The sequence below is a fragment of the Penaeus japonicus genome, unplaced genomic scaffold (assembly GCF_977035675.1).
Source record: "Penaeus japonicus unplaced genomic scaffold, GWHDUDI00000001_assembly GWHDUDI00000031, whole genome shotgun sequence".
Taxonomy (NCBI): Eukaryota; Metazoa; Arthropoda; class Malacostraca; order Decapoda; family Penaeidae; genus Penaeus; species Penaeus japonicus.
In genome coordinates this window covers 17,599,561-17,614,560 of record NW_028234433.1, presented here as the reverse complement: position 1 = coordinate 17,614,560, position 15,000 = coordinate 17,599,561, and the positions used below count along the sequence as shown (strand labels likewise).

Below are 15,000 nucleotides of genomic sequence, written 5' to 3'. Positions count from 1 at the left end.
GAGAGAGAGAGAGAGAGAGAGAGAGAGAGAGAGAGAGAGAGAGAGAGAGAGAGAGAGAGAGAGAGACCGAGAATGCGAGAGAGAGAGAGAGAGAGAGAGAGAAGAGACAGACAGACAGACAGACAGAGAGGACATCCTTATCATCACAAAAAGAACACACGCCTATTATTGATTAGCAGATAATCGTAAATCTCCAAACATATTAAAAATCTCCCAAAAGTTAAAACACCAGATCAATTACGCAATAAAATAAATCCCCCACAACCCCCCAAAAAAAACATACAGAATAAACCTTAAAACCAACTTACCATATTAAAAAAAAAAAAAAAAATAGAAGAAAAAAGAATACGCCCGTAGTGCAAGTGACGTTTCATTGTTTATATTGGTCGTCGAGGAGCGGCGTCGTCTACACGTAAAGAAGTGGTCTGTGAACTCTTATTGATTGGTAGACCTGAGGCCGTGTGACATTTAGTAGGGGATTATGTAGGGAATGAACGTTATTATAGAGAGCTGAATAAGTCTGTTTGTATATATTTGGGATCGTTATTTTACACGTATAGATGTATGGAAATTCGTGTGTCTTGTTGGTGCTCTTCTTCAGGAACGTCTTCGGCTTAAGCCTCCATCTCTTTTTTTTTTTTCCTTTTTCCCTTTTTCTGTCTTACTTAAACGGTTACGTCACCGATGCTTGTGTTGATAGATTGATTGTGATGTTTGCTGGTTATATTCTCGAAAGGAGACATGATAATGATATTGATGAAATAAGCTATGGTCACGAAAAATAGACTGCTATACAATATTGTCACTGTTAGCTAACGTTAACTAAAACTATTAAGATTAACCAGTGGGTACCTTTAGCAATTTATTGTCATTATTTGAGACATAGTCATTGTAGTGAAAAATGCCTATTTTCCCCATACAAATTTAGGGAAATCTTTTTAGCATATCCTTTGCAGGTAAGATGACTATAGTTGCAAAGATTTGTCAAAATTGTTTTTTTCTGTATGATATTTCCATTTTCATGTGTTTGTTAGTTATTTTTAGACCACATATTCTTACAGATATTACATTTAACCTTCAAAGGAGCTGAAGTAAAAGGTTTCAATGCATACAGCAAAAAATTCATTTTGATTTTCATAATGGGATTTTTCCATGAAAAATGTTGGCCTCATCCACCTCTATTCAAGGCTTTAGTTAACTCAGGACTCCCACTTTATTCTCCCACTTTTTTTCATCTATTGTATTATCATAGTTTCATTTTCTTGGCAGGGGGAATGCTACATGCCTCAAAAGTTGGTGGAAAAATAGCAAAGACATTATCCATTATTTCTGCAGCCATGATGCACGTAAAGTGTAGAGGAGGATTTTATCCACGTACTGATGATAAGGTATGTGAGTTTCTGTTCTTTAGACTATAACAGGTGCACTTAATTCCTTCCTTCAGGAAAGCACAAACTGGTAGATGGATGTAGGAATGGAAGCAAAAAGATAGATTAAAGATATCTAATTCAGTTTTACCTTTAAGAATAGAAAACAGATAATTAACCTATTGTGCACATATGTAACGACATGCTTCTTACTGTGGTACTCACAGTCATAAGCACAACTTTCCTTCCTATTCCCTGTCTCTTCATGTTATCTTCATTGTGGATGGTTATATGTTTTGTACTCATTCATGACAGAACATAAATACAAAAAAAAATAATGTTGCTTTTTTCTCTTCCCCTAAAATAGTGATGTTTCTATCACACTGAGTATAAGAAAAAAATGAGCTGATATGGACCCTAAACTACAATTTTAGTCAAATTTATCATTGATAGAGCCTGTGGTATGACAGATATGAGTCTCTAAATATAGTAAAGCACATAAAAATCATATAGTAAAATGCAAAAATGGCTCCAGCTTTACAATGAATGACTAAAAGAGAGTGGGAAAGGTCAAGTTATGTTGTGTGAAGCTGCCTTGCTCTGAAATAAAACCCATCCACAATGGGTTAAGGATAAAAAACAGGCCCCCATACTAGAAAAAAATAGAATAGCTGAAACTGAAGGTAGTCCCCAAATATCTCACTTTAGAATAATTCTATGGTATTTATGTGCTTATGGCTAATTATAAAAAAATATTTTCTATAATATTATCACTACTATTATTAGCCTAATACTGTTGCTACTTTTGTTACTGCTACAGTTACTAATGATGTTACCACTACTACAATATGATAATTGTTATGAAAATTATTGTAATTACTGTTGCTATCTTTATATATTATTATATTTTTTGTCATCTACATTATCAGCATCAAATTAATTATAATTAATATTATTATTTATTTATTTTATTACTATTTATCTTACTATTACTGATACTTTTACTTCAACTATTACTACTATTAAAACCAACTTATATGCTATTTCTATTGACAGAATTTTTATATTAAGATCATATTGTCACATATCACATGTTTATAGGTTCCTCGTTCTGAAGTGCCTGATAACAAGGTCAGCTGGACAGTTCCCTTTCCGGAATATGCACCAAATGAATATACATCACCACATATATTAGCAGGACCAGTATATGCAGACCCAGAAATAGGGTAAGTCACATCATTATAGTTGTTGTCCATATCATGTGATGCTGAAATCTATTTCTGAAACTAATGCATTCCTTTTTTTCACAGAAGTGACGGCTTCAGACCTATATGGAATGCAAAAGATAGGAAAATCAACAGGGTTTCTCATGAAGGAGTTTACGAATTTGACAATGGCAGACCAAGGTAATGGCTTATGTTCTTTTTGTGATCATCATTATTAAAATGCATTGACACTGATTGCTGTTATGGTCAAGAGAAATTAAACCAAGAGAAATGCCATCTATGTTCTCAGGAACCCTCGTGGCCGCACAGGAATCACAGGACGTGGGGCCCTTGGCCGCTGGGGCCCAAATCACGCCGCAGACCCAATTGTCACTCGGTGGAAAATGGTGGCAGGCCAGAAGGTCGTTCATGGTGAGTGCATTGCTTAACAATAAGATATGATTGTGAAAGGTTTTACTTTGTTTAAAGATGTAATTTCTAAGAAGGTTTAGCAGCATAAACATGGAATCCGTGAATAATACTTAATGTATGAGCTGGTGTTAATACCTATGTAATCCTAGAGTAGCCTATAACAGCTAGTTTTCTCTCATCCAGATGCAGTTCCCTGCTTGCTGTAAAGGGGTTAATACATTAATGCATCTATTTACCCCTCCCCACAATGACCACAATATTTATTGAAGCAGCGGAGTCTAGCTTGTAGGCCATCATTGGGTATGTTGCAGTCACCACAATGTTAATGCATCATCTTGTTCCCAAAGGTGCATAAGTCCTATATTTATTTGCTGTGATGCTGTCAGTGTTTCTCCATGCTCCATTGTTCAAAGTGCAAATTTTAGCCCCTATGAAATACTGCATAGTTTTCCTGCTTCATATTTTTGTGTGGTTTTTATTTTTGCCTGTTCCAAAAAAATCATGCATTAACCCTTTAGGCATTTATAGAAAATAAGATTAGGATTACAGTACACTTACACATACCAGAAAGAATTATGAAGCAAAATAAATTTCACCAGCTATTAGTAATAGAAAAAAAATGTACCCATTCTTTTTTGTACGTGGAGGTTATTAAGTCTAGAGAAAATAATGCAGTCTTATATCTTACCAGATTTTGCTAGGAGTGCAGTGAAGCATGCAACTTGTATGAGAAAAAATGCTCTAGCTGTGTTTTGAATCTGGTAATTTGTTTGAAAAGCAATTTTTTTCTTTCTTTTTTTCGAGTAGCCTGAAGTATAAGCAGTATTTTTTAATTGAAGAATAGTTTTTGCAACTAAGGAAAGAGTTATTTGTGTCCATCCTATCACATTTCACACATTGTCCCTTTTCTGAGAAGTAATACTTACTACAGGTTTTCGATGTAAATAGCATGCGTTTAATGGGAGGTGGAGAACAGAAATTGTGGATAATATACAGATATGACTCACTATATTGTATAATTTGGATGAAAAGGGCATGCGATATTTACCTGGAAAGGGATTAAGTACATGCAGTGACTTATGTATTCAGTACTTTCTAAGGTTTTGTAGATATTTGTAATAATGTCATAGCATGTGAAACTCAACTGTAATTTTAAGACAGTTACACTATTCAGGAGAATAAGGATAGATGATCACATCTAGCAGTCGATACAAAGAGAGGTGTTTACACATACATATAGATAAAGATTAGATTCATTCAAATTAGAAGTTTATTTTGGATAGAAATAGTTATATAGATATACATAGATATGTGTGTATATGAATGTATGTGTATATGCATACATCAAAACAAGTATATATTTATAACAATAAATACAATTTAGTATTGAGAATTCAGATTAGTTATGGAGGAATAGGTAATTGTTATGATACTTTTATTAAAACATTAAAAGAATGGAAGAGGAAATAGGGGATACAAATAGAAGCTTAATGCTTTTGTTTACTCACGTATTTAGTTATCCATCTTTTATAGTGTTGGTATTGATTTTAATAATAAATAAATATCAATGCTTTTATGACATAATGATGATTATGGTATACTCATTCATGTATTAAAATAGGTGTGACTACAAGCTCGCATCATTATTCTCTTCAGACGGGAGCAAAAACCCAATACTGCAGTTTGTTTGCATCAAGCGCCGGGACAACGGCCAGTGGGCTATCCCCGGGGGAATGGTTGACCCTGGGGAAAAGATCAGTGTTACTCTGCAGAGGGAATTCCAGGAGGAAGCTCTCAATTTCTTGGAGATGACATCAGAACAGAAGTCAAAAGCAGCAGCAGAACTGAAGGAGCTTTTCAATGGAGGTAAGAGTAAGGGAGTGAATGAATATGAGTGAGTTCATGAGTGAGAGTGAATGAATGTGAGTGAGTGATGATTGAATGTTTGTGAGTATGTGTGTATGTGTGATAGTGCATTTGTATATTTGTTTATCTGCAGTGGTTATAAATGTGTTCGCACTTTCTAAATATCTCTTTGGAAGTGAATCTTTTTCACATGTCTTAAGAGTGCAATTGGATGTGACTCATTTTCATGTTAGGAATGTTCTTATTACTTCAAGACAATTAAAATAGTTTAGTTTAATTACATGAATTAAAATATCTTGATATAGTCCCTTCTGTCTCTTCTAATAATAAAACATCTCATTTTAGGTGAAGAGATTTATTCTGGATACGTGGATGATCCGCGCAACACAGACAATGCCTGGATGGAGACTGTGGCATACAACTTTCATGACAGCAAACCTGATGCCTTGCTTTACAAACTCCAATTACATGCTGGTGATGATGCTCAGGCTGTGAAGTGGCAAGATATTTCATGTCAGTTGGATTTGTATGCAAGCCACAGAGACTTCATTGAAACTGTTGCCAAGAAACACAGTGCTCATTGGTAAACAGCAGGTAAGGTCTTTGCAAAGGGTGTGATGAAGTATCTGCCATAGAGATTATAATAGAAAAATATATATATTCACTAGCACATACTGGTATATATCTTGGAACATATAATTTTTCTTATTTCCTGACAGTATTTCTAGTTTTTTTTTTTTTTTGTATGTGTGTTAGCAGATACAGTGACTGAAATCATCTCATATACAGTTTCAGTTTCATTTACCTGATATTATCAATTCCTTTACCAACCCACCCTCCAGTGTAAACAAATACTTGCTCTGCCATTCTGACTAAATCTTTCCCATTCGTGTGATGGGAGGGATATTGTATACTTTATTGCCGCATCTAAACTGTTCACTCTCTTTGATCATTAACTCAAGATGATTATCAAATAATCTCATATCATTTTGAGAAATAAGTTCATCTTGTGAGAGAATCTCTTTTTAACAGTACTTAACCCAAGAGGGTGCATGGGTACAGTTAGTCACCAGAAGATATTTTCTTTTCCATAGAAGAAAAAAGGGGATTGTTCCAAAAGGTGGTTGCATCATGTAAATCAACGTGCTGTTGGTGGATGCTCAAGAATTTCTTAATCAAACTTGGTCACATTCTTTGTTGACCAAACACAGGCCTGTTTCCTGTGTTCAGTCAAAGTTACTCAAAACCAGCTTTAAAGAGTGTTCCTAATACTACATTCACATAGTTGACCATTGGCCTGGATGTGTCCCAACCCACAATGTTGTATACATAGCTTAGTCAAAAAGTGGACACACAATTGACAAGACCCAGTGCTACCAGGAGATGCTTGATTGTGGAAAAGCCATTGGTGATTTTGCTCTACCATTGGTATGGTCATTTCTATTGTTTGATAAACAAAGCCCTCATACCTCCTGGGCAGTGCTCAACCGTGTGAATGTGGCATTAGCCCCATTTGCTGCCATTCAATTGAGCATGTGCAGACATACTACAGTTACAAATTCAGTACGGAATGGGTCATTCTATATCGTGTACCCTTGTATATCAGACAATTTTCATAAGGAAGAGGTTAAGCTCAAAACCTTACAAGACCAGAAAATACCACTTGTATTGTAATTATTTTTTTCAACTTCATTTTTGAAGAAAAATTGGCATTATGTATTTTTTTCATTAAATACTATTTGTTACAGATTGCTGGATTGCACAAGTGGAAGTCGTTCTTCACATACCTTTTTTTATCATTTTTTCATAATAGGTAAGAAATCCACAGGAATGTTTAAGATACAGTACAAAGTAAATTATTTGTGCACAATAGGAAGGAAAAACAATAAACTGGTTTATCATCATCATTATTATTATCATTATCATTATTACTTCCTCATAGGGAATATAACGAAATTCTGAAGATTACACATTTTGTGCCTGTGAAGACAAAGCTACAGTAAAAATATAAATTGTCCCTGGCTACGAAATTAGAGAATATCAAAATCAGATATTCATAGAAAACAGACATTGATAAAAAGAAAAGAAAAAAAAATAATAATACTAAAAATACTTTCAGAACTGCTACGTTAACTAAAAAATAGAATGTTCAAGGCCCCATTTAAGACTGAACTGACAAGACCAAACAAAGATACTGGCTAACCTGTCTGTGTAGAATATTTTCTGTGGGCTCTATCCCTATTGGAGAAGAGCTGAAATACTTTGTAAAAATATATACAGTATACATATGAGAATGTACTACCTTAAAAAAAAAAAAAAAAAAAAGGAAGCAAAACACCAAATTCCTGAACTTTCATTAATTCACATGTATCTAATAAAGTGTTTGATTGCACAATTGTAAGTTTTAACAAACTGTACTAGCAGTACAGTACAACCTAAATATACACAAAACAGTTCTCAAACATCAATCTACATTTCTGTTGCCATATGAAAATCTACATACATTCCAGGTGTATGTATAACAAAGAAAACGCAAACCTGTGTAAAATAAGACATTATAAGAATATTCACAATGCAAGTTCTAGAGTCTCAAGCAAACTCACAAGAACATAATCAGTAGAGGAGGACTTATCCTAATCCTATTATGACTTGTGCTGCTTGTCCCCCTTTACTCACCTATTTACGCTAAGTATGGTGAAAAAATATAGCTGTACAGAGTATGAACTACAAATGGAAGGAGAGAGGCTAAGATTTCTTTTTTTTTTTTTTAGAAGACTTGAGATTCCTTGATTTACTTATTCTAGCCACAGCAGCAAAGCTTATCCAAACTAATTATTTCAGAAACTTGCACTGACTGTGACAAGATACTTAATAATGGTGATATACTGGAACTTACTTTTAGGAATACTAACAGAACATTTCTGGAAAAGCATTACAATCTCAATACTTTCAGACCTTATCATAGCTGCACTTAAGTACCTAAATACCTCATGAACTCCTGTCAAAGTCATATTACTGACTTTTAGATGTGAAGAAAAGAGATTTATAACCTAGATAAATTTATCACAAGATAAATTGTCTATGATAAATTTGTAATAAAAAGTTGGGAAAACCATCATTACACAATTAAAACCATGTATACATTTTTTACATGGATGTTACTATCTAATTCCTGTACTAATATTGAAAGGAAATTAAAGCTCTAAATATTGTGACTTTTAAAAGAAAAATTGCATATTACACACACAACATTAAGTCTGCATGCAGACAGATAAAAACTAAACAACACATATTCAAACATATACACAGGCACAGACAAAGCAGCATGTTTACACACACACACACACAAACATATACACACACACACGCACAGAGGCAAATTCACTCACATTTTTACATGTGCATAATCAAACATGCTGAGTGTATAAAATTCTTACAGCTAGGGCTATAACATCTAACAAGATACACTATCTTCTAATGACAATTTTGCAGTTTTTTGTTATTTTTAAAATGGACACTAATGATTCTGCAGTAACCAACGCTAAAACACATGTATCATTTGACAGCTGAAGAAAGGCACTGATCTCAACTCCATATAACTTCAGCTCAAGTTCCATAGCCATGTAAAGTATGATGAAAATAGAAGGAAAAAAAATAAATGATAAAAATTATAAAAATTAATAACCATGACAATGATTTTAAAATCTAGAATCATTCATAAGTGGTATTCTTTATAAAAAGACATAGTACCATGGAAACTGTGAATACACTGATAAAAATATAAAATTTTTCTATCATGAAGTGTTCTTGAAAGATGTTTCGTCAATGATAAAAATTTACAATATGGACATTTGTTTGAAGTAACAGTTCCTACAAAGCATTTTCTCTTGTTTAAACTGCTGCATTTTTGGTAGACAATTCTGTTTATATTAAATATACATTTGCCCTCTTCTGATTATTATTTTCACAAATCTGTGTAAGTTACATACATTCACATTACAATTAAGACTAAACACTTTATCTCTTATTCTACACCACAAGCATCAACACTACAGCTAGTTAGGAATAAGACTTGAAAAAAAAAAAAAAAAAATTACTGCTTCCTTATTCAATTGCACTAATCTTTAAAATAGGCTGTTTTAGGTCTGAATGGCAATACTTTAATCCTGGACAGACCTATCCAAGTTAAATGCAGAGCCGAAATAATTTAATCCAACAATGTAAAGGACTTGGCAATAACACTAGTATTTTTTTTTTACCTTACTTTTTACTACCTCCTGTGAAACTATTGAGACTGAAAAGTAAATGTATGTGTGTGTGTATATGTATATGTATATATGTATAAGTAAGTATATATGTATGTATGTATGTGTCTAAGATTATGAAAATGAATGATATGAGTTTCTTTATATACATATACATATACATATATATATATATATATATATATATGTATATGTATATATATATATATATATATATATATATATATATATATATATATATAAATACATACATACACATATATATATGTATGTATGCAGATGCATATGCATGCATACATAGATAAATACATATATATATATATATATATATATATATATATATATATATATATATATATATATATATATATATATATATATATATATATATATATATATATGTGTGTGTGTGTGTGCTTGTGTGCGTGTTTACGTGTGCGCATATATGCATATATGCACAGATATATGGATAAGTAAATGTATATATGTGTGTGTATATGTGTATATATATATTTTATATATATATTTTATATATATTTTATATATATTTTATATATATATATATATATATATATATATATATATATATATATATATATATATATATATATATTTATATAACATGACAAGTATGTTTTTCATTAATATGTATAGTGCATTTACATAGACCATAAGAAGTATGGACATACTTATAGTTGAACATGTGAATATTTAATTGTGTATGTGTTATGATTATGTGCATGCAATGTCCATGAATCTAAAAATCATGTCATTTCTATGCTCTTACTACCATGGCCATGCAAATGGAATATATTTCCCAACATCACAACTTCATCCTGCCTGACAAAATAAGTAAAAATGCCTATATTCTGGCAGGGGAAGACCATCACAAAAGGCAAAACAGAAGACAGACATAACCATAAACATTAACCCATTGGTCGCAGTTTTAATAAAATATGTAAACAGTTGTGTGGCGGGTTTATGTTGTTTGGCACGGTGCCATCCGCATCTATGACCGTGAATTTGAAAAAAAATAAATTACCAATTACATATATTTTCATTTAACCAAGAACAATACTATTCTTTCCACTTATGTTTTTTCTAAGTCAAGACCTTCTGAGATTTTACAAAGCTGGAATGTTCAATACTAAAAAACACTGATCCTTTCAACTGACCCCTAAAGATCAGCCTTTATACCATAATTCCTTGATTAAAACAGGACTTTTATCATTATTTTCTTTAATGAACAATACCCCATATAAAAATTCTCACTACTGTGCAAAATAACATACCTCTACAGCATGCAAGGCCAACCTGGAAATCTCTTCTGACCACAAGTCCTGCACCTCTCCAGAAAACCCAATGAGCAAAGTGTATACAAAATCCTTTATAGATCTTGAGAAGGATAGTCACACAGCTTCAAAAAGGCACACAAAAAAGTACACCTTTTACAAGCATACCTACATCTAAATTGTGCACAACCAAGGGTAACTGCTGAAGGCTACAACTAACTAACCTATGCAGCATAGTCTTTACCCTAACCTTATGAATTACCCACAAGGAGCCACAAGGATATAACCCTTATGACTGGTACATACATATGATACCTTTGTCAGCACAAATTAATAAGAGCAATTAGGAGTTCCAAAATGATGACATTACTGTAAGTAAATCAAAACAAAACATGAAAAACAGCAATCAAAATAATGTCAAAAATAGCAACAATAAATCAATACAGAATAATTTAGAACAATTAATAAAAAAAACATTACATATTATTTTTATAAAATAATAATAGCTGCCCATACTGTCTTATCTATATGTAAGTCAACAGCCAAAAAAAAAATCAATAGAAAAGGTATGATTAGAGGCTCTATCACAGGGGGCTTATAACCCTGGACACTGGACAATGGGCACAATTCTCTTCACCAAGAAAAGACCAGCTAGAACTCTTTTCCCTTGGCACTTTTTCTGGGCTTCATACAAATGTGTAATATTTCACTTTTAAATAATAAGTTACAGTATTAAAAATATTTGGAAATAATTTAGATAACATCATCATTCATTAAATCACATACTGAATAAGCTCATAGCTGCAACATCCATAATAATTATGATTTTTTTTCCATATTCTGGCAGTACCATATTTACCTGCTAAAAAACATTCATCTTCTAGATACAACTGCAGTAACCCACTGAAAATGCCCCTCTCCTGTCTTCTGTTTACTTATACCTTCGAAGTTCTCTTTTACTTTTCTTTTATCTTTCCCTTGACCATAATTAATGTCAGCATAAGCACACTAGCTTGACCTAACTTGTAACCTCTGTTATTTGTCAAGTTAGACCAGAAAAGCAGGGAGAGGGAGACAACTGTCATGTGGTAGAGAAGACCAGGACTAGGATCATAAGCACTGTGAGATAACCCTTCAAAATTTCAATATTCTAATATATGCACTGCTTATAGCATCCAAATCTTACAACTACTGCAAAATATGTGAAAGGACAGTCTGTGCTGGATGTTCAAAGAACAATGTTTCATTTTCAACTAATCTTACAGTTGAATGTATCACAAAAATTTAAATACTGATTAGATATTTTCATTGGGCAAGTTACATGTACACATATACTTTTTTCTTTTTAGGATGTAGACATACATTCCTGCAAAAATATCTGCTAATTACAAGCATTGCACAGCTTGCTGCACCTAGACTGAAGCTTACACATTTGTAAAGTAATTCAACCTGATATTCTGAAATTACTCATTAACTTCTACTCCAAGACAACTGAACACTAACATTACCAAATCACAAACGAGCACATCAATCCTACACTCATCGACACTGAAAGTAAAATAACATGTTAAGTTATACGTCTACACCCTCATATCTTTATTCCATTTTTTTTTTATTCTGCAAAGAATTCCTGCATATTTAAGAAAACCTGACTATAATGATTTTATTCTTCCACTTCAATCAATTATTACCTATGGAGGGTTAAGTACAACAGCTGCTGCCAACTTGTGACAAAAGGAATGTATCACAAACACTGCATCACAAATCATCAAACACAGTGCACTCTCTATAATCCATGCAGGGTTATTGGAGTTCCCAATAACATTAAATGCACAACCATCATTGATGCCTAAAAACCCTATATGTTGTTTTTAGGTTTACTAAACCTACTGAATTTTGTAATGCTTTAGACCCACATGAAAATGTCACCCAACAGCATCACACAAAGTGATGTACTAATGGTTACTATAAAATGGTCAGTAAGGTAGGCTTATTACTTGATACTCAGACATTAAAAATCATAATACTTTTGACAACAAAATAACATAAAAAGATAAGTGCAATATTTACTATTATGCATTACCAACATGAGCACATGAGTATTAGCATGATTTTTTGTTACCTTTTGGTTAATGTTCATAAATATTGTATCCTGAAAAATAGGTCTAACAAGTTTTAATTTCTACCTATGAACTTCTACATATCTAAAAGGATTTCTGTTATCTTTGGCACACTCTTTAACAGAAACAAATAACAAAACCTGTATCATATGAACTGGATACTTCTCACATCAATCTTCACACAAAGAAAACCATTATTCCTTCTTTCAGGAAATTCTGAATAAATGGATACCAGAGAGTGCACTATAATTTCATTTGTGACCTAATACGACCTGATTCTGTACTCTTCATTATCATCATGCAGAAGGTCTTCAATCCATGAAAAAAAAGAGAAGCCTAAACTTACCCTAGGAAAATGCTAAAAGCATTCATTGTGTTGCAAAATCTCATCAAGATATTCTTGAGCAATATAATCAATAATCTGGTTTATGTCTAGTGGAATGGACTGGAGATCATAATTTACCAATTTTGTAAGTAGCTTCTAAAAAACAAAAACAAGTAAATTTTCTAAATTTGTGCTTCGAAAAACATGTGCATAACAATACTGCTTAATTGGCACACGTATCAGTTAATTGGCCACAAGAATTCTGAACAACATTGATTTCCCTAATCACCTAAAAGTCTGCCACATGTTCAAGCATGTGAGTTCTGGCAAGACAGAAGGTTGCTCATGGAGAAAAGCATGGATGACAATTATTCCGTCGGAGGGGATAAAATCGCGGTCCTAATCTATGAATTCAAGATGGGGAGCATAGTGTTCATACTGGAATGATGGATATAAGGAGAAAAGGAGATGTGGTGTAACATCATCACTGAGGAGGCTCTGTAGGTTGGCTTCCAGTTCTTGGAAAGTAGGACGCTCATCACGGTCCATCTGCCAGCAGTTAAGCATCAGTTGATAGAGCTCATCGCCAACGTACTGAGGCTGTGGCAGTCGCAGGCCTCGCATGACCCTGCCGGGAACCTCATCCGTCTTTACATCTGCGTAGGGCGTCCCCCCCAGAGTGGCCACTTCCCACATCAGACAAGCAAATGACCAAACATCACTCTTAGGAACAGACACCTTGGACCGGAGGGTTTCCTCAGCATGCCAGCGTTTATACTCAGGTACATATAAGTCATTGTGATAGTGGAGGAGTCCGAACCCAGTGACCTTTGGCCGTATGCTGTCTATCAACACAACATTCCGGGCACAAAGTTGCCCATGGGTAACCCTAAGTGAGGCTAGGTGATTCATGCCTCGTGCAACACCAAGGAGTATTTCAAGAGCCTGAAAAATGAATAATATATATAACAATTATCATGACGAAAACAGAGATTAATTCACCGTCAAACCTTAATAAATATGATACATTTAGTAAAGGTAAAATGAATAACACATTAATATTAACATACAAATGTAACCTGCAATAAAGATCTCATGTAAAAGTATGTTAGTAATAAATCATCAAATATAAAAATCATCATTAGCAAAACTCATAAAAATGGAAAGTAGACTCACCTGTCCCTCTGGCAGTGTGGAAAACCTGCGATTTTTCTCAGCATAGACTGGGTAGTGCTGGACAGCTCGACTCCCAACAAGATGTGATTTGAGCGTTGAAGTCTCGTATTCAAAGGCTACAGAAATGACATTAAACTCCTCCATGAGACCAACAAGCGAGATGACATGTGGGTTCTTGCCAATACGCACATGGGCATCAAACTCCCGGAGCATCTGGGACTTCGAATTCTTGTCCAAGTTGTCATCGGCTATTCTGTGGACTAGCACATTTGCCTGGTTCCCTTTGTTGATCACAATGCCCTGTAAAATGCAGATAATTAGTTTTCCTATATACATATGCACTTCATGAATCAGTGTATATTGGGGTGCTTTCAAAAGACAATAGATAATTAATAAATATAAATAAGTAAAACTACTTGGATCTGTAAGGCAAGTGATAGTTTGTCAAGAGCTGTTTCTTTTTACTTGTAAAGCAACATATTAAGAACTTATATGGAAATTACAACTAGTTAGTAAAGTACAGTACCTTGTAAATATATCAAATGCTAACCATGCTACATAAGCATTCATTCATAGTTTTCTTACCTTTATAACATCCCCAAACTTGCCAGTTCCAATATCCCCAACAATGTTAAGTCCTTGATGGGGAATGATCCACACTCGTTCCTTCAGCTGTCGATAATGGTCAAGCGTTGGAGCTTCTTCGTCCACATAGTGCGCACCCACTGAATAGCCATTCTCGCAGTCTTCATTGGGCTCCTGTTCATGGACGGCAAGCTCTTGGTTCTCTGCAGACCGCGTTCGATTCTTCTTCACCACAACCCTCAAAACTACATACAAAATGATGGAAGCCACAAGGAGGAATCCACACAGACCAATTGCAATTGACAATCCCAGAACTGTCTTTTGGCTCCTAGCTAACTGCTCGTTTGTTTGAGTTTTCATCTTGGTT

At 33.8% G+C, this 15,000-nt stretch overlaps 2 protein-coding genes across 4 annotated transcripts in view; one reads left to right on the top strand and one right to left on the bottom strand.

Moving 5' to 3' along the window:
• Window positions 1–285: 285 nt before the first annotated feature.
• Window positions 286–6,777, top strand: LOC122256730 (ADP-ribose pyrophosphatase). Of its 3 annotated transcripts, none has more exons than XM_043021614.2 (8): window positions 286–423; window positions 1,270–1,388; window positions 2,469–2,593; window positions 2,678–2,773; window positions 2,883–3,004; window positions 4,661–4,870; window positions 5,216–5,464; window positions 6,619–6,777. In XM_043021614.2, the coding sequence occupies exons 2-7, from the start codon at window positions 1,275–1,277 to the stop codon at window positions 5,455–5,457; spliced, it is 909 nt and encodes a 302-aa protein (XP_042877548.1). In that variant the 5' UTR covers window positions 286–423; window positions 1,270–1,274; the 3' UTR covers window positions 5,458–5,464; window positions 6,619–6,777. The 3 variants fall into 3 exon arrangements, with proteins under 3 accessions (XP_042877548.1, XP_042877549.1, XP_086411938.1); XM_043021615.2 differs by having other exon boundaries at window positions 418–445; XM_086555812.1 differs by lacking the exon at window positions 286–423 and adding an exon at window positions 933–956 and having other exon boundaries at window positions 5,216–6,777.
• A 3,272-nt stretch (window positions 6,778–10,049) lies between these two features.
• Window positions 10,050–15,000, bottom strand: part of Wsck (tyrosine-protein kinase Wsck) — a 10,481-nt gene continuing 5,530 nt past the window's right edge. Inside the window, exons 2-4 of the mRNA XM_043021613.2 lie at window positions 14,634–15,000; window positions 14,049–14,348; window positions 10,050–13,817 (exon numbers count right to left, since the gene is read on the bottom strand). The exon at window positions 14,634–15,000 is cut by the window's right edge and continues 1,067 nt beyond it. Coding sequence (XP_042877547.1) covers window positions 13,272–13,817; window positions 14,049–14,348; window positions 14,634–15,000 — 1,213 coding nt within the window. The 3' untranslated portion in view covers window positions 10,050–13,271. The remainder of the gene's footprint in view (window positions 13,818–14,048; window positions 14,349–14,633) is intronic.

Excerpts from the sequence above, each read along its gene's own strand:
- LOC122256730 (XM_043021614.2), top strand. The coding sequence starts at position 1,275 with ATGCTACATGCCTCAAAAGTTGGTGGAAAAATAGCAAAGACATTATCC. Across the intron at positions 2,774-2,882 it reads TTTGACAATGGCAGACCAAG|GAACCCTCGTGGCCGCACAG; the intron begins GTAATGGCTTAT and ends CTATGTTCTCAG. Across the intron at positions 4,871-5,215 it reads GAAGGAGCTTTTCAATGGAG|GTGAAGAGATTTATTCTGGA; the intron begins GTAAGAGTAAGG and ends ATCTCATTTTAG.